The sequence below is a fragment of the Heptranchias perlo genome, chromosome 39 (genome assembly GCF_035084215.1).
Source record: "Heptranchias perlo isolate sHepPer1 chromosome 39, sHepPer1.hap1, whole genome shotgun sequence".
Classification (NCBI taxonomy): domain Eukaryota; kingdom Metazoa; phylum Chordata; class Chondrichthyes; order Hexanchiformes; family Hexanchidae; genus Heptranchias; species Heptranchias perlo.
In genome coordinates this window covers 2,435,673-2,454,858 of record NC_090363.1, presented here as the reverse complement: position 1 = coordinate 2,454,858, position 19,186 = coordinate 2,435,673, and the positions used below count along the sequence as shown (strand labels likewise).

Sequence of the window (19,186 nt, the reverse complement as noted above, 5' to 3'; positions counted from 1 at the left end):
TCCGGTTTCCTGGTCAACATTTTCTCTTTCAACCAAGACCCAGGCAGATTAACTCATCGTTCATCCCATTACTGGATGTGGGAATTGCTGTTGGGAAAACGGTTGTTATATTTACCCCCATAACAATTATCAATTCCCTTTTTAAAAAAAATCCTGCAGTCTTAGATAAGTTTTGGAGAGTTGTGATGGAGGGTTATGTGAATTCAATTGTTTATTTTTCTTTCTCTTCCAACGAATTTGTAATCGTTTCCCTCCTTTTAACCGCGCGATATTGCCAACACATACAGAGCAGAGAAACCTCGCCTCCCCTTATCTGTAATATCAGTAACTCCCTGTTAAACCTTAGAGGGTAAACGTTAAACGTTAGTGATCTACAGCAATAGGTCAAGACAGGCGATAGCCCGTTTTACACCCCGCGGGATATAAACGGGCAGGCGGCTTCGGTCAGCTCAACGTCCCAACGATATTCAGTTCCATTGAGTTCAATGGGCGGCTGAAGTGATAACGCCCGTTTTGCGCCACTAGCCAATACGAATTTCTAATCTCGCCTTCCTTCCTGTCGCCCGTTTTGCGCTGCCGCCAAAGGTCAATTTAACCCCCTAACAACTTGTGCAATATAATTTATAATCAGTGAAAATGAAACTCGATTATATTTTATTCGTGGTCTTTTTATTTTATATTTTTCTGTCACAAATTTCATAAATTGTACATAATTCAGTCACAAAGAAAATGCATACATCAGTTAAAAAGACTAAAGGCGCAATTCGTAACCCTTTCATTGTACCACAAGCCAACGACTGGATCATGCTGGCTACAGGATGTGAAGACTCAAAGATATTCCAAAAAAACAGTTTACATTACTGATAGAAACTTGTCTCCGAAGGAATTTTTAGCGACTTTTCCCAATGGCTCGGTGGTTATAGACACCAAATGGTGTGTTACTAAACTACCCAGGCCAGCAATAACTCTATTCGGTCCGTACCCAGAAGTTCATCTGCAAATCGCCTGAATTTGGAATAAGAAAGTATGGGCCCGAGTTCAGACTCCTGATTCCCGGCCAGTGCCTCCTGCTGGAAAGGACATGCGTGAGGAGAGGATTGGAATTGGCTGCAGTGCTTACCATTTACAATAGCCTGCCTTACGCCGATAACGAATGGCCGCTTGTGCCAGGTAATCTCATGGAAATTTGCCTGCTTAGAGAGAATAGAGAGATACCAGGACAACTTTCCCCGGTCTTGCGCCGATTGGGCAGAGCGAACACGGGGAAAATCCGGCGCACGGAACCCGTTCGGTTTTCGGTCTGTTCGTTTAGATAATCTCACTGATCATTATCGGCAGGCACGCCTTCCCGTCCGCTTTTCCTGTAATGATGATCGTGCCCGAACGATCCAACGACACCAGACGCAGTATCAGAAAAATCTGCACCCATACAGTGGAATATTATGACACCAGGGGTGTTACCGGCGGGGCCTCGCAAGCAGCGGGAAATTTAGCAGAAAATTGAGACACGACCCCCGATTTTCTGTCCAATGACATTAATGGCGGAAATTGACACGCAAGGTACCAGTGAAATTCCTGTAATCTATCTGCTGCGTTTGATGCGCGGCCGGTGTGGGAAAAATCCGCCCTTTGGGATTTGGGAACTCCATGATTGAGGTAATCGCGCATGGACTAAGAGATGAGTTAATTTGGTGAGTCAAATGAGCTTTTTTCGTTCCAAACTTTCTTATGGGCCGTACATCCAGAAAATCGTCAAAGTTTGAATAATAGTTCAACCGCAGGGAATGGAGGCGCGGCCTCAGAATCACTCCGGACTGCATTTCCCTGCAGGTATTCCAAGACCGCCGCGGCCTCACCTACCCTGTTGTCCATAAATAAGAAACAGCGGATACAAACAAACTTTCAATCAGTGGGTTAAGAGTAAGGAGCTTGGTAACAACTGGAAACTGCCGAACTCAGTAGCTGTGCTGCAGTTAGGCACCGGTTTGAAACCGATTTGCAATTGAACATAGGCAAAAAATATATATATATATAAAGTAGCGAAGATGATCCGAAGCGGGGCCCTAAGAAAGACAAATCTCGGAGGGATTTATTCTTCGTGACATCTGACTGGGAGGACTTTGAGTGGTTCCGCGTTTTCTCCGTCGTCATTGATACCAGGACTGAAGTAAGGAAAGAGTCTCTCGGTGAAAGTGTCAATGAAGGTGTAGAGGTGGGACATGTTGTCCACATTGTAAAACGACACCTGTCCGCCCTCATAGTCCAGGTACACCCCGATGGCTTTGGGTTTCACAATTACGTTCAGGCGGGTACGGGGCACGGTTGTCGCCTTGTATTCGTTTCCGTTTCTCAGCCACACAATCCAGTATCCGGATTCCGGTGTTGCTGTAGTGTGTCCTTTCCTGCTGATGGACTCTTTCACCACGCCCACATCCCACTCAGTCTTGTTCCCCACCTGCACCTCCCAGTAGTGCTTCCCAGATGTGAACGCCTCGGCGCCCAGGACACAGACGCAAGTATCAAACCTCTCCGGTTTGTCCGCGACGTCTTGCTTCACGTCTCCGTAAGTCACCACGGTCAGGTCCTCGGAAAGGAGGAGTCGGGGATGCGCCGTGTTAGGATTCAGAGTCAGATAGGCTGGAACTGACAAAAAAGGAATGAAACAAAAGCAAAATCAGAAAGGGCTCCTTCCAATGACTGCACTTTGATTAATCTAAGCACAGTTGTTTTTGTTGCAAGTGGCGAATTAACTTTATAATTTGATGGCGGCTCTCGGCGCTCTAGAACTCCGAGGTATTGGAGTGAAAAACCTCCAAGATAAGTTCGAAAAGCTACAGATCCTTGCTATCTATTCCATTACATTATATTAGGTCGATATATAATTGATTACATTTTCTTTTATTTTCTTCGGTGCTATATTTAAAGGAACGTTTCCTGGGCATCTCCTCGCTCGCTTCAGTTCGGGAAGCAGGTTTACTGGCTGGTTCGGTGCAGCCTGCATATTTATAATCTATAGAATAACGGAGCAAGAACATAAAAATCATCATTTTGTTGCAAAGTATAATTCACGTTTCATTTTAATAAAAGTGCTTAAAACGCAACCAACCTTGGTCACAAATCGGAACTGAGGTAAGCGAGTGCACAGGTGTCTGTAGAGTGCGATGGAAACCGGTGGATCAGAGTTACACCGTCAAGTGCGCTTCCCAAAAGGAGCTGCGAGGTTTTGAACGCATGCTCGGAATTCACTACCTGGCGCATGCTCGGAACTCACTATCTGCCATTCAATGTAGACAAATGCGAGGTCATCCACTTTGGATCAAAAAAGGATAGAACAGGGTACTTTCTAAATGGTAAAAAGTTAAAAACAGCGGATGTCCAAAGGGACTTAGGGGTTCAGGTACATAGATCATTGAAGTGCCATGAACAGGTGCAGAAAATAATCAATAAGGCTAATGGAATGCTGGCCTTTATATCTAGAGGACTGGAGTACAAGGGGGCAGAAGTTATGCTGCAGCTATACAAAACCCTGGTTAGACCGCACCTGGAGTACTGTGAGTAGTTCTGGGCACCGCACCTTCGGAAGGACATATTGGCCTTGGAGGGAGTGCAGCGTAGGTTTACTAGAATGATACCCGGACTTCAAGGGTTAAGTTACGAGGAGAGATTACACAAATTGGGGTTGTATTCTCTAGAGTTTCGAAGGTTAAGGGGTGATCTGATCGAAGTTTATAAGATATTAAGGGGAACGGATAGGGTGGATAGAGAGAAACTATTTCCGCTGTTTGGGGATTCTAGGAGTAGGGGGCACAGTCTAAAAATTAGAGCCAGACCTTTCAGGAGCGAGATTAGAAAACATTTCTACACACAAAGGGTGGTAGAAGTTTGGAACTCTCTTCCGCAAACGGCAATTGATACAAGCTCAATTGCTAAATTTAAATCTGAGATAGATAGCTTTTTGGCAACCAAAGGTATTAAGGGATATGGGCCAAAGGCAGGTATATGGAGTTAGATCACAGATCAGCCATGATCTTATCAAATGGCGGAGCAGGCACGAGGGGCTGAATGGCCTACTCCTGTTCCTATGTTCCTATTTTTATGGCGTGGTCAGGAGCGCTCGCTCTCTCCTAAAGTTTTATTCTAAAGGTTATAAAATTCCCAGGATAGCCCGGGCACATTTGAAACGCGGTCCGTTAGCGGGCTTGCATTATATGTGAACGGGGTTAGACTGCCTGCTAATACCGTGACATCTCTCACTTTATTGCCCTGGGGCCATTGGATGGTGGACCCGACTGACGAGTTATGGGGATAAAGGAATGCACATCGGAAATTAAGGCGCTGCAGATGAGTTACAATCTTAGCGGACTTTCCTATGTGCGCAAGGCTTCCCAGCGGATGCACGAGTTGGAAAATGACTCCCACACTGCGACATTTGCACTGGTGCTTCACTCTAGTGGAAAGATCCCATTGTACCCGGAGCCTTGGGCTGTCCGTTTATTACTTAAGGCAGATAAATAAACGCACAGCTCACAATATTCTACAGAAGGACGATCAATCTTACTGTATAGAGCACTGACAGATACTTTAAGGATGATACCATTGGTTTCTAGCACTATTACAAATACTGATATCGGTAGGTTGACAGAGGAACGCAGGATGACAGTCATCAGGCGACTGGACGTCAAGTGTGAGAGATGTGGAAAGATATTTTTACACCGTTCTTGTCTCTGCCTTCGGAAGAAGTTAGTCGTGTTGAGGGGCAGTCCCTCGGCTACTTGGTGCTCCGTCTAAGTTGCTTTTCCTCATCTACGAGCCCATAAAACAAGTGCTGACGGGCTATCGGTCACGGTGGCAACACCCCCCTCCTCACATAAACTCCCCTTCCAGCGGGGATCACTGGATAGCAAGCGACTGCAGGAAAGGCTAGTGATGGGTAGATCAAAGCTAATGGCAGCGCCCCTACCACCCTCCCAAAATGAGCCAGCGGCGTAGATTCGGGTATCCAGCCTGGGGCGATAACATCACACAGGAAAACATATTTAGTCTCGGAACCCTCCAACAGGTTAAAATTGGAACCGATTTCCCAATTGCAGGTACAGATAACTAACAAAAGGACTGAGAGATCGGGGGGGGGGGGGTCACTTTCAGTATCGGCGAGGGGGCGGTTAACTGCCAGTTTCCGATCGGCTGCGCCATTCCATTGACTGCGGATGGAAAGGAAAGTCGAACGGGAGGAGTAACAGGCGGCCGATCCGATCCCGGCAGTTTTCTGCACCCGCCGAAGTTTTGAGTTACTGCCCAGGAATCGCGAGAAGGGATTTTCCACCCGGCTCCCCAAACAGAAAGAAGTTGGAACCGCTTTCTGGTCACCTGCTGCAGCTTAGGGTGGGCGCAACACAATCCTTTGAAATCAAAGCAGAAATGCCGCGATTAGACGGTGGGCTGAATTTTCCTTCCAGTTACCGCCCGTTTCAGGCCGTTTTGGGGCTAATCAGTCAGTACAATGGAGCGGTAGTTGCTACCGCTTAAACTAATCCAGTATAAACCCCCCACCTAGAATAATCCCGCAGAAATCAGGTAACTCTTTAACACGCAATGCCATGCCGTCCCGCAGTCAAGTATGAATCGCTAACCTCTGCCCTCCAGTTTCCTCAACTTTTTCTTCAAGCCCGAGTCAAATGATTACCGTCACTCTATAGGTGGATACCGAATTGAAGAGGCAATTTGGTTGCTACACCGGAGCGTTATTTGCACTTTGCCTACCTATCGTTTTAGTTGACAGGGGCTATATGAATTCTGAAGTATCCTTTGAGGCTCCCGGTAAAGCCCTGAGACAGTCCAGAGGAGGTCTCCAGAATCATTGTAGATTGATGGATACTACATAACATCACAATGAAGGTAGGCTTGCTGCTTCGGGAAGATGAGGGGGTGATGGTGATGGGAGGAAGGGAGGACATCCATTTCCGCAACATGAAAAGGCTATACAGGAAGGGGAAAGACGTGAAACAGAATCGTCAGCACCCGGAGAAAGATCTGGGCTTCGAGCCCAGGGTTTACAATAAATAAAAGTTGACACACTAACTAATGTCACTTCACACCTTCCTGTTCTCCCTCCAAACCCACTAAAAAAACCCTCACTGTCAACGATTTCTGTCTTTCCCCTTCATAAGACAATATTTTAGTCTCCTGCCATTATACAATGACTAAAACTTACAAGCTCATACGGAAAAGCGCTGAGAACTCCATGTGATCGAGACATGTCTACTTTGAAAAGTAACATTCACCTAAAGGTGTAAAATCACCCCACCTACAAATATTTCTGAACTCTGGGTTCACGCCTTGTGCCGGTTCAGTTACCTGCTCTAGACCCTAGTCTACGACTTTTATGAGGTACTCCCTGAGTGAGGTGAGATTAAGCAGTGGGGAGTTAGGATGGTTTCCTCCGAACCTTAAAAGATTGGGTGACTCTTGTCCCAGCGAAGGACCTGCCTCAGAGGAACCAGCCGCCAGCAGGCCTTTCTCCGGCAGTACCACGGGTGCTGAACCCGCGTCTGAGACGCCTATCGGTGCAGGCATTAGAGGGAACCTTAAGGGAGAAGGTTAATTGTCGCTCTTTGGAGAAACAGCGATGTCTGTGACCACTCCCTATAACCCACTGGTGCAGGGCACAGGCTACTGGTCGGTGTCATCTCAGGCTGAATAGTCCTATCGAGGACTCAGAAGCTTTGTGCAAGCGTGATGTTCAGGCTGACCCCCAAGGCATCTAGTGAAGCAGGGGTAGCTGCCGTTCCGGATGCCATACATCTCCTTACTATCTCATTTAGACACCTTGTTGCGACAGAAATCTCCTGGGCTGTCACTTGCCACAGGGTACTCTGCATGTCGTGAAAATCGTTCTGCAATGTATGTGGGGGACTCCTCCCACTTGTCCATCATCTCAACCACATGCCTGGAAACTGTCTCCACTGCTCAACTCCTCATAGAATCATAGCTCTCTCCAAGACTCGACTCTTGCCATCTGGGTCTATATTTCCTTTGCCCTCTGTGGAGGAAAGGCTATCTCCCTCTCTTCCACTTCAAGGTTCACATTCTCATCGACGTTCAGTGTTTCACTGATGAAAGGCCTTTTGACTCACTAACTACTCCCTCCCAAATGGGGTCCCTGTGCTGGTGCTTGCACGGGTAAGATGCCTTAGTGAAGTTGGTGATGGAGTGGCAGGAATTCTAGATCTGGAAGTAATAGCAGCTGTGGCTCTGGCACTGCCTGGGTGGTCATTCAAATGGCTGGCCTCTCCTTCCAAGGCACCCCCTGTGATGTGAAACACAGAAGAGCTTGTTTAGATGTGTACACAATAGCATTTCATCTTGAAGAAATAACAGTTGAGTGTTAGACACTCCAAAACTTTGAGAAAACTTAGGAGGCTGACACTACTCTTGATGAGCCTTGCCTTGCCTTTACCAACCTTCTGCTGCCACATCGCCTCCAATCTCACAATCTCCCACAGCCTCTCCTGTCTGTCTGCCTATCATTTGCAGAACTCCCTGTTCATGTGCACTCATGGTTTTCAGCACTGATGCTTCTCCCCGGTTGTATTTCTCTGTTGGTGGCTGTGCGCCACCGTTTCCTTTGTGGGGAGAGAAAACAATGATGAACGAACGTGAGAAGCATTGGGACTTGGTTTCTTCCATGTGAGTGCATGGATCGCGTGATGATGAAAGATGCATGCCCATTGTCCCTTTAAGTCACACGGTGACTATTAGTAACCCTTGGGGCAAGGCTGTATCAGTTCAGATGGTGCTTGAGTATCTACAGAGATTTCCCTTTGCATAAGTCAGTTGTTCTGACATCCAGGTTAGGACAGAGTAGCAGAAGAAGGCAGTTGAGGGAAGCCTCTGTCAGGGATTGGCAACACAGGCCTATTGAGGCCGTTAAACCTCTTCCTGCACTCTGTGGCACTTCTTGGGGTGATCGCGGTTGCAGTGAAGAAGGGGTAAGTTTAACCTGACCTTTCTGGTGAAAAACTGACGGGACCGGCTCGAATGCCAGTTTTACACCCCGCCAGAGTTTGCTCTCCATTGAAGTCAACGGAGCATAAAAATGCGCGGGGTGTGAAACCGGCGGTCGATCCCATCATCTCAGGGAAGGTGTGGTTAAAATTACTTGCATTAATGTTTCTGCAACTGCCCTCCGCGCAGCCGGAACCATCCTCTTATAAGACTGCCTGCTCCAGGTCCCATGCGGCAACGCTCGAATAGATGTTTTCGAGAATCAGGCAGACACTCTCCCCCACCCCAAAGCTACCGTCCCCTCCATAAATACTTGCAGTTGCACTTCCTGTAGGCCAGGGAGTGATCTGCCCAGTCAACTAGCTGCCAGCCTGTTAAAAGCTGCAACAACAATCAATTTCCCTCCGCCTCTGCAGCAGTAGCTCAGCGAGGATGGAAATTACCACTGCTAACCATGCTGTTGGTTAATGGGGGGGGGCCTCGGGATCAAAGTTCAGCAGGTTAGCGGTGGAGTTACGTGGCCGGGTGCTAGTACCACCCAGCCGCTAACCTGCCACCGGGAGGAGAATTCAGCCCATCGGGTCCTTCGGCGTCTGAAAAGAAAAAAGATAGGTTAAAGTTTTGGTTAGAGACGGGAAGCTTGAAGATAAGTGAAACCCTCTAAGACTGATCAAATTTAACTAAGGAGGGGAGAACAACAGGTAAACGTCACGAATCACTAGTTACCACGGTAAAGGGGATTTCCGGGTTTAATAGCCTGTGAACAGGCTTCTCGGAAAATTGGAGAAAGATGAACAATGCCCCTATCAAGCACCTCTTCCACCGCCTTCCCTCTCTGTGATCGACCACTGGAGGGTGAAACGCAACTTCGGTGAGGGGGCAAAATAGGCGGGAGCGGTTCGGCCGCCCGTTATACGCCCTGTCCCATTGACTTTGGGCAGGGAGTCGAACTGCTATCGCCCATTTTGTGCCCTCTCTGAAGTTGAATTTTACTCCCTATGGCCTCCTTCACTATTCCATAACAGCCTTTTCCTCTGATCAGTTCTGGCAGTTTTATTGGAACTGGAAGCAGAAGTAGCCCCTGCCCAATCAGCTCTCCCGCACCATCCTGAAGTGGCCAACAGCAATTTGCCTTCTCTCCGTCCAGTCTAATTTATTGGACGTGGTGCGACTTCCTCCAGAATGTGGGCAAGAAATGGAGATTTGTTGGAGTAATTCCACTTTGGGCCAGCGGTGGATGGTGGATCGAGCATCCATTATACAGCCAAGCTTTTTCCTTTCAATTAAAGTCAATGGGGTAGATTGAAAATTTCCTGCGTGGTTGTAAAACTGGTGTTGCAGATCACTGGCCCCTTATAGAAACCGTTGGATTTGCCTTTCCATTGATTTCAAATGAAATGAAAATCAGACAGTTTCAATAACAGGCGGCGGATTGGTAACATCAGATTTACGACCCAGTGGCAGATTAAAAAAATCTATCTCAATGGACAGGAATATCAGGTAGGGTGAATAACGGGCGTATCGGAAACTGCCAGTTTTACGCCAGTGCTCAAACTGAAAATTACCACTGATGACGACAGGCGCCATGTTGACCCTCCCGTGAAACCCATTCTGACTTTTCCTTCAACATGGTGTCACCCCTGCTCAATACAAACTCCATGAATAGGATTCCTGGGCACTGCTCAGTTCACCGATTCGAAATGTATCCTAGCAAATTCGGACCTTACCTGTCTCTCCAATTTTCCTGCGTGTTTATCCCACGCACATTTCATTATCTTCTATTTTGGGAGCTGTTTTCAATCCCTGTTCACCTTTCCAGTGCCCCTTGCTGTCTGATTCAGACGCCAGGGGGTGAAACTGGCCGTGGGCCTTGGCGCAAAAATGGCCGACAGTGACTGAAATTCAATGGAAAAGTAAACTGGGCGCTCGATTCGATATCGTCCATTTTCTGCTACGGGCAAAGACCAATTTAGGTCCCCAATAACCTGATAACAGTTACGCCACCCATTTAACTGACTCTTTGTGACAGCAATTGGCAAAGCAGGCTGTTGACTTTTACCTATTGTCCCCTCCAACGTGCATTTTGTTCAGTCCTATGAAAGGCTTATCTCCCACATTCCAGTTATGGAAAAGAGTCTGTATCCAAAACGCTAACCTATAATTTCTCTTTTCATATACCGCCCTGCAGTTGCAGAATTTTCCGTATTTCAGATATCAAAGACTCACAACTTTTTAAATACATGTTGGTACCATTTTTTTCTGCTTAGGATAGTTTCCAATCGATGTTTGCCATTTTCACCAGTTTTCTTTGCTGAAGCCACGGAATGGCTGATAACACCCGCTGCCTCACAGAAGAGATCACTTTTCATGCGTGACTAACAACGAGCTTTTCAACCGTTTGGAACCAAACAACCAAACCCAACACGGTCCACCGACATGCAATGGGTAGTGAGCAGGAGCGGCAACTCCGATTGGTTCCCTTCCGGCTCTCGCCTAGACGGAATCCGCCTTGACCGGTAATGCGAGAACGAGCTATATTGCACGGGGCCGTTCGTTATACGTCCCGCACGAAATTATCTTCCATTGGCGTAAGATAAATGGAAAAAAAGACAAAGTGATAGTAACAACAGCCGCTGAGTTGGTAAAGAAAAGTTCAAACACAGGGCCTGAGGGAAATAAAAAAAACATTGGGATGAAGGGAAACCAGCGGTACAGGTACACGTGAGGGCAATTTTAACGTAACTCGCCCGTCGGAAAACTGACCATCGGGTGCAACGGCGGTTTTACACCCAGCCCGTTTTACACTCCATGGACAGCAATATTGGGCGGGGTGTAAAACCGGTGTTCCACCCGATCCTGTGGGTTTTCCGCCTGGCAAGTTAACTTAAAATCACCCCGAAATGTGAGGAAATCCTGGCGTTAGGTAGGCGACGCAAGGTGAGCATTTATTCAGTGCGTGGTGAGTGATCAGATGAATTGGTTTCATCTCCTCTGCGGTGATGATTGAGATGAGAAACGGGCACAGAAGCAGATTGAAAGCAAATTGTTTGGTCAGGGAATTAAAATGAGTGAAAACAGGCAGGCAAACTGGGCGGCATGGACATGTTGGGCCGAAGGGCCTGCTTCCATGTTGTAACTTCTATGATTCTATGAGTCCTGCGCTCATCCTAGAATCTACCCTCGAATTGCGATTAATTACCGAGCTGTGACAAGTAGCAGGAGCCTGAGGTCAGACTTTCTTTTTAAATGCTTGAGACTTGAAGAAATGTCCCAGAAGGATCTGTCCCACACGGCAGTGATTTTAAATCCGGGCGATTGTCTAAAACATGAGATATCGGATTACCCGCTCATTTTACCCCACGCCCGATTTTCCCTTCCATTAGTTGGGGGCGTAACGGCCGTTTGATTCGATATCGCCCGTTTAACACCGCCACCCAAAGTTAAAACGACCCCGAGGGAGTGAAAGAGTGGCAGAATAAATATTACTGCTTAACCCTGCTGGTAATAAGTAATTTCATGGATTTGCTCTCACCGTTCGTTCTTTGCGTCTGCCAATAAAATAGAAACATACAATGACCCGGATCTCTCAGAACACCGGTGGAAGACAGGCTAAAGGCCTTTTTATAAAGTGTTTTTTCCATTCCCTGGGGGTCTTCCGTCAAAGCTAACATTGGAACGTGGACAACCCCTTTGGAATGTCAAGGCCACAATTTCAAATTAGGACAAAGAAATTGATGCTCAGTGTTGTCTTTTTTTAACTATTTTTCCCCCAATGATCAATTCAATATTGGGAATAACTTTCGCAATAATTTTCAAAAGGGAATTGGATAAATACTTGAAGTGAAAAAAAATTACAGGGGAAAGAGCAGAGGGAGTGGGACTAATTGGAAAACTCTTTCAAAAAGCTGGCACGGGCATGATGGGCTGAATGGCCTCCTTCTGTGCCGTAACGTACTATGATGCAATGATAATACGGCAGAACAAATAGCTTCAAGCAGCTCACCACGCAAAAAACTTTAACTCGGGCGGGATCAGGGGGACCCAATGAGGTTTTAGGGCCTGTGCCTCGTTTCCATATTCAGACACTGATTCCTGTCTGAGCCGGGCGGGAATCAATGCATGGGCTGCGGGCGGGAGCGGGAATTCGGGTGGCAGGAGGCCGCCGCTGAGGATATGGTCCCCTGGCAGTCAGGTGAGTCTTGGGGAGGGAATCTCCATCGAGGGAGGGGAGGGGGGTGGGGGGAAGCCCGTGACAAGGGGGTGGCCCGAGGTTCCTTGCGGGGTCCGGAGGAGCAGTCTTGCTCCTTCTGGGCTACAAAGAAACACAATAAAATTAATAAAAGCTTACCTTGCTGTGCCTCTGCTGGCCCTCGACTTGGATCCCGGCAGGCTTTCTGCTGCCTCGCTCAAGCCTCTGGTTAAAATCGCAGATCTGGCCTGAGATCGAAATTAGGACCTGATCTGCATAGTTGAAGAGGATCCCGCCGGCTTGGGGCAGGTGTCCTTGCGGTCAGATCTGAGTCGAAAGGGGTGGGTGGGAAAGCCCCCCCACCCCCAGTCCGTTTAACCGCCCCCACACGCCTGGTTTCCACCAGGCAGGGGAGGGGTAGTTAAAATTGAGGCCCCGTCACAAGTTTGAACGGGAACCTCAGTGGACGATCGGTGCGCCTGCCTGAGAAATCACATCAGCCATTTCTCCGGAGTTCCCACAGATATTTGGTCGAAGTTACCGCGACAGTTTGGAGGAACCCTCGCGGGAAATTCCCGGTGCACAGGGCTGAAATTGGAACTTTCACCAAGCAAGCACTGGCATTGTTATTATCCGATCTTCATGAAGGTGGCCTGGCGTAATGACAGTGACTATCAGTGCATTAACTATTTCACACCAACTGAGGAGCCTCCGAAAGCTTGTGGAATTTAAAATAAATTTGTTGGACTATAACTTGGTGTTGTAAAATTGTTTACAATTGTCAAACCTAAAAAAAGTTATCCTACACTTTATTTTTGTACGGTGAATCCGGGTCAAGGGTCAAGCTCAGGGGCTCAGAACTTTGTCAAGTTTGAAAAGAATAGGAGAGCGGTAGAGATCAATCAAAAAGTTGCTTGTTTGCCCAATCTAGGAAGAAGATACATTTATTCTCACAGATGAGCCGATTGAACTGGCTTCATTTACACTTACCCTTGCTACAGAAATAATTACAGGTCATCGTAACGGTACCTGTTCTGTCAGTATACAATAATGTGTTAAAAATAACACACATTGGGAAGTCTCCCCACTATGATATTGTTAGCAGGAGGCTTTCCTCTAAGTGATTTTAAAGGACAATTTATTGTAATTAACCTATTTTGTAATGCGTTGTATGGTTTGTGCTAAGTTCACGCTGTCAATTACAGAAGAGTTCGAATTTTAAAAGACACCGCTGAGTTAAGCAATTGTCCACAAAACAATTTTCATTCTTGTCTTCACTGCCTCGTTAAAAAGAAAAGTTTCCGCAGAACTACGGAATTTGCTTTGGGCTTTAAGGGCAAGAATATTGTTCTTTTTAAGAAGCAATTTCTACAAGACATTGTAGTTATTCCATTTATGGCAAAGTGTATCAAAGGAATTTGCTTTAAAGCTGCAACCCAGTCATGCCAAATTTGTGGAGAAATTCTCTGATCCTGTATCTTGTACTCATCTCCCTTTCCCTCCACAGTGAGGGCTTTAAAAACGCTCGGTTGATGGCCATCTAGCCATAACATCCTCATCTCTCTTTCTCTTTTCAATCTTAGCGACGCCCTGCACTATTGGTCCTGACCCTTCATTTTGACGTGAGCCAATTAAAAATAAAAATGTGGGCATTCTGGTCCTGAACTTCCACGGGGCTACCACGTGTCTCCCACCGTAGGTTCAGCGTTAGACTGGCAAAATCCAAGAGACACAGCCAAAATTACAGTTGCACCGTTTCTCTGAGGGTTCCACTAATTTCCCACAGAAGTTAGGGCGGGAGGCTGGTGGTAGCCCTGCGGAATTTCAGGGCACGATCCGTGTTGAAAGTTTAGTATCTCTTCTTGCGCTGATAGTCATACTTACTGAGGATTTTATGGGTGTAAAAAGAATTCCTTACCGGGATTTATAACGTCTATTACTTGCTTCCAAACTTTGTACTGGATAGGTCCTTGGAATATTCCGATCGGCAGATTGCCTTCAGCTATCGTAGGTTGATAATCATCTTCACTAATGATGCAAATACGAAACAATTAACAATTATAAGATGAAAACAAGGACTTCAATTTGTTACTTTATGATTATGCAGAGTTTCTGTGAAGAACGTGTCATACCTCTTGTCGTCAAGCGGAGCGTCCTAAAGAACAAAAAAAAGGCATCATGAGCTCACAGAAGAAGGTAAAGTTACACCAGACTGAAGAACACACAACCGTACAGCACAATAGAGCACAGGAGTCAATAGAAAAATAGCAAATACTCCCCAACGCCATTGGAAGAGCCCAGCCACTTCGAAAGATCTGTATGTAAAGACTTATTTGTTACAATGATGTAAATTCAGTCCCACTCAAAAAGAGTGGCAATCATTCTCACACTCACTTGACCTTGCACACTCAATCAAAAGCACACAAAAATGTAACTAACTTGATGCTATGCTACATTAAAGGGGAACAATAATTATTTGCCCAACCTACACATTTAAAAGCTAAACGCCAGCATATTCCCACGTGATTTGTAACAGTGTCTAGGCATTCAGATCTCCCGCAGACGGTGTAATGAGGTTAGACTTGCCACAAGCACAATAACGAATAAAGCAACCGAACTAAAAAGGAATGGACGCAAGCAATTCTCGCAATTTTGCAACAGAGACGTCAGCATCTGTAAGTGGAAAAGACAGGTGTGTTTTTCCACTGTAGACACTTGGGTAGAACCGACCAACTTGTAGCTCTGTTTCAGATTCTTGATTAACCTGTTGTGTACGTTCAACGGGGGGCGGGGGGGGTGAAATTAGAAGTGGGCGGGGACACAACAAGCGGAATCACGGTTACTGACCATTATACGACACGTCCAATATTCAATAGAACTGGATGTTGAGCGCGTCATATCAGAACATAAGAAATAGGAGCAGGAGTAGGCCATTCGGCCCCTCGAGCCTGCTCCACCATTCAATCAGATCATGGCTGATCTTCAACCTGCCCGATCCCCATATCCCTTGATTCCGTTAATGTCCAAAATACTATCGATCTCAGTCTTGAATATATTCAATGTCTGAGCATCCACAGCCCTCTGGGGTAGAGAATTCCAAAGATTCACAGCCCTCTGAGTGAAGAAATTTCTCCTCATCTCAGTCCGACCCCTTATACTGATCTCTACCACCTAGAAGGACAAGAGCAGCAGGCTCATGGGAGCAACACCACCTGCACGTTCCCCTCCAAGTCACACACCACCCCGACTTGGAAATATATCACCGTTCCTTCATCGTCGCTGGGTCAAAATCCTGGAACTCCCTTCCTAACTGCACTGTGGGAGAACCTTCACCACACAGACTGCAGCGGTTCAAGAAGGCGGCTCACCACCACCTTCTCAAGGGCAATGAGGGATGGGCAATAAATGCCAGCCTCGCCAGCGATGCCCACATCTCATGAATGAATATTTTTTAAAAAGCCTGAGACTATGCCCCCTAGTTCTAGACTCTCCAGTCGGGGGAAACAGCCTCTTAGCATCTACCCTGTCAAGCCCCCTCAGAATCTTAAATGTTTTAATGAGATCATCTCTCATTCTTCTAAACTCTAGAAAGTACAGGCCCATTCTACTCAACCACTCCTCATAGGACAACCCTTTCATCCCAGGAAGCAATCTGAACTTTAGTTGCACCGCTTCTAAGGCAAGTATATCCTTCCTTAGGTAAGGAGACCAAAACTGTACACAATACTCCAGGTGGGGTCTCACCAAAGCCCTGTACGATTGTAGCAAGACCTCCTTATTCTTGTACTCCAACCCCCTTCCAATAAAGGCCAACATACCATTTGCCTTCCTAATTACTTGCTGTACCTGCATGCTAACTTTCTGTGTTTCTTGGTATCGGTATAACAGTCCCTCAATGCGAATCGCTTGTTGAGTGTCCCCGTCCGTGTCCAATTTCACCCGCAACATTTTTAATTATGATTTCTAATATAAGCAGTTTCTCTTTTTTTTCAAAGAAAACTCCCAATACTGGAAATCGGAAAACAAAATAGTTGGAAATGCACAACTGAGTTATCAATACCTGAAAAGGGAGGGCGGGTTAATCAGTACTGAGGGTCAGGTCCCGTCCACAAACCCCATGAAAATAACAAAAAACAAAAATTAACCTGATTCCCTCTTCACACGCTGAGTGAGGATGTGGCTTTGCATTTGCGTTTCTGTTTATTTTTTAACGAACGAATGTGATCGCGTTTACAAAAAGAAACGGCCTGGGAATTCCGCCGAGGTTGACCCGGTCTCCCGGAGTCATGGCGGGAGATGGGAAGGAGCCCCGCGGAATTAGCGGGTCCGCTGTGCGCATTGGCAGCCTTTGGATTGTTAATGATTGTCCAGGAAACCTGCCAAACAATCCGCTCACCTTCAACAAGGTGTACACGTCGTGATGGTCTAATCGTCTCTGCACGTTTGATAACATTTGCTGAGTGCGATTTAAATTGTCTTGAATTTTTCGAAGATTCATCTCCATCCTGCTCAAAACATCACTTTCTTGCGCCGTAAGGTCCGTGAATAAAATCTGCTGTTTTTCGTCCAGAACGCCGCGCATTTTAGAAAATTCGACTGTGATGTGGCCCTGCAGTTTGTTCGATTGATCCTACAAAAGAAAAAGTGCTCAATTTAACCCAGTTGACAGGAACGGACCAAAAAACCAACCGGAGTCAAACGGTTCGACAAGTGAGAAATTACCTTGATTTCTGTGATTTTTTCCTGTTGTTTGAGTTCAAACTCTTGGTAATAGGATTTCTTCTGCTTCAGAGAATGTAGGCTCAGCTTCATTTTTTCCTGAAATTAAAATCGAAATTCATAGCGGGGATTATGTTTCAATGACGCAAATTAAAAGCAAGCGCACCGTGAAGCCTCGGTCGCCCTCTTACCTTGTAGATCTCGACAGCTTCGTTAATCAGCATGAAATTATGGGCTTTATGGCTCCGTCCGTCTCTCCTGTCCAGACACATCACACAGATCAGTTTCTTGTCCGTTTCACAAAACAGCTTCAGTTCTTCCTCGTGTTCGATGCAGTAAGGTTTGTTGCCCCTCACTTTGAGGTTCAGAGTGAGATTTCTGCTCTTTTTAACCAGCTTTCCCAACGCCCGGTTGGATTTCAGGCTTCTGTCCCCAAAGACCTGGCCGCATTCCGGACAAAGCGCGTTATTCTCCTTTTCCCAGTACTGGGTGATGCACTCCCGGCAGAAATCGTGGCCGCAGTCCAGTATAACCGGATCGGCGAAGAGCTGGAAGCAAAGGGGGCAGTTTAGTTCATCTTCCACACTCAGGGTGGAATGTCCCGAAGCCATCATCGGCATCGGCGATTGCTGCTTCAAGCTGCATCGACTACCAGCGTCGCTCTGCTTCCGCAGTTCCCCGTGGCGGTATCAGAAGTAATAACTGTTGGTGGAGCGCCGAAGGCTTGTGGCTTTCAGTGTGATTGTCAGGGCAAGAATTGCACCTTATCGCGCGATTTTCCCTGGCGCGTGGGTGGAATAAAACACTTGTTATATTCTTCAAGCAACCAGCGACTTGCGTTCTGTCCATATATGGAACGGAAGGTCCTCTCTCCAATACCAGTATCCCCGGGGCGGAGCGATGTGGCCGATTGAGTTCAATGCAGTTCCCTTTTGTGTTCTTGTTGCTGGCCAGCCTGCGATTTTCCGTTCACTGAAGTGTGTGTGTGTGTGTCGGGGGGGGGGGGGGGGATATGGTAAATTGGCGTAAAATCACGGCTCTGATTCCGCGGCGCTACCGCCAGACATCCGCTGCTGCTCGGGGCGGTGCAAAAAGGCCGCTCACGTCGTTTCTCTGGGGGCTCCGCAGATCTACCGCTGAAGTTGCCGCAAGAGAGCGAAAGTAGCCCCGCGGAATTTCAGAGCCTAAGATATCCAGTATGCGCTGGGTTTAAATTCGGTGGAAGATCAGGAGCCCCCCACTTCCCCCTCCCCATCCCCCCTCACCCCCCCCCCCCCCCCCATCCCCGGCCTGAGTGTATTCATCAAAACGTTAAACGCTCAAACAGCGGGAAAAGTCACAGTAAGTCCTTATATCATATAGAACCATAGAATTTTACACAACAGAATGAGGCCATTCGGCCCATCCTGCCTGTGCCGGCTCTTTGAAAGAGCTATCCAATTAGTCCCACTCCGCCTTGCTCTTTCCCCAGAGTCCTGCAAACTTTTCCCTTCAAGTATTTATCCAATTCCCTTTTGAAAGTTATTATTGAATCTGCTTCCACCGCCCTTTCAGGCAGTGAATCCAGATCAGAACAACTCGCTGCGTAAAACATTCTCATCTCCCCTCTGGTTCTTTTGCCAATTACCTTAAATCTGTGTCCTCTGGTTACCGACCCTCCTGCCACTGGAAACAGTTTCTCCTTATTTACTCTATCAAAACCCTTCATAATTTTGAACACCTCTATTAAATCTCCCCTTAACCTTCTCTGCTCTAAGGGAAACAATCCCAGCTTCTTTATCTGTTGAAATTAAGTTTAAATTTGTTACTCTAAGGAAAAAAAAGCATCAGTAGCTTGAACCCTCGTTTAGAACGGCACAGAGTGAGGCCATTATACTGATCATGTCTGAGTCGGCTCTTTGCTGGAGCAGTTCAGAGCTAATCCCACTGCCCTCTCCCAATAGCCCTGTGCCTCAAACATTTATCCAGTTTTCCCTTCAAGATGCAATGGTCTCTGCCACGACCACCCATCCTAGCAAAGGTTTTCCATAGTTCAACAACTCTCTGAGTAAAGACATTTCTGTTTACGTCCTTGAGGATTTTAAATTGACCAACCAAGTCACGGAATCCCCAACCAGAGGAAATGGTTTTTCTCTGTTCACAATAAAAAAAAACCCTTCATTTAGAAAACAATTCTATTAAATCTCCCCAGCTTCAGTGGAAATAATCCCTGCAGCTCAACTCCCTCCTCATAACTAGTTTGCTAACCTGGTGAATCTACGCTGTACGCTCTCC

General features: G+C 46.7%; 1 protein-coding gene across 1 annotated transcript; it reads right to left on the bottom strand.

The window, feature by feature from the left end:
* Positions 1-691: 691 nt before the first annotated feature.
* On the bottom strand, positions 692-17,532 carry LOC137304966 (zinc-binding protein A33-like). Its single transcript, XM_067973742.1, has 6 exons — positions 17,104-17,532; positions 16,916-17,011; positions 16,590-16,823; positions 14,326-14,348; positions 14,112-14,221; positions 692-2,643 (listed from the first exon to the last, which is right to left on the bottom strand). The coding sequence occupies exons 1-6, from the start codon at positions 17,530-17,532 to the stop codon at positions 2,090-2,092; spliced, it is 1,446 nt and encodes a 481-aa protein (XP_067829843.1). The 3' UTR covers positions 692-2,089.
* Between the last annotated feature and the right edge of the window lie 1,654 nt (positions 17,533-19,186).

Excerpts from the sequence above, each read along its gene's own strand:
- LOC137304966 (XM_067973742.1), bottom strand. The coding sequence starts at position 17,532 with ATGCCGATGATGGCTTCGGGACATTCCACCCTGAGTGTGGAAGATGAA. Across the intron at positions 17,012-17,103 it reads AAGCTGTCGAGATCTACAAG|GAAAAAATGAAGCTGAGCCT; the intron begins GTAAGAGGGCGA and ends TTTTAATTTCAG. Across the intron at positions 14,349-16,589 it reads ACGTGTACACCTTGTTGAAG|GACGCTCCGCTTGACGACAA; the intron begins GTGAGCGGATTG and ends TTTGTTCTTTAG.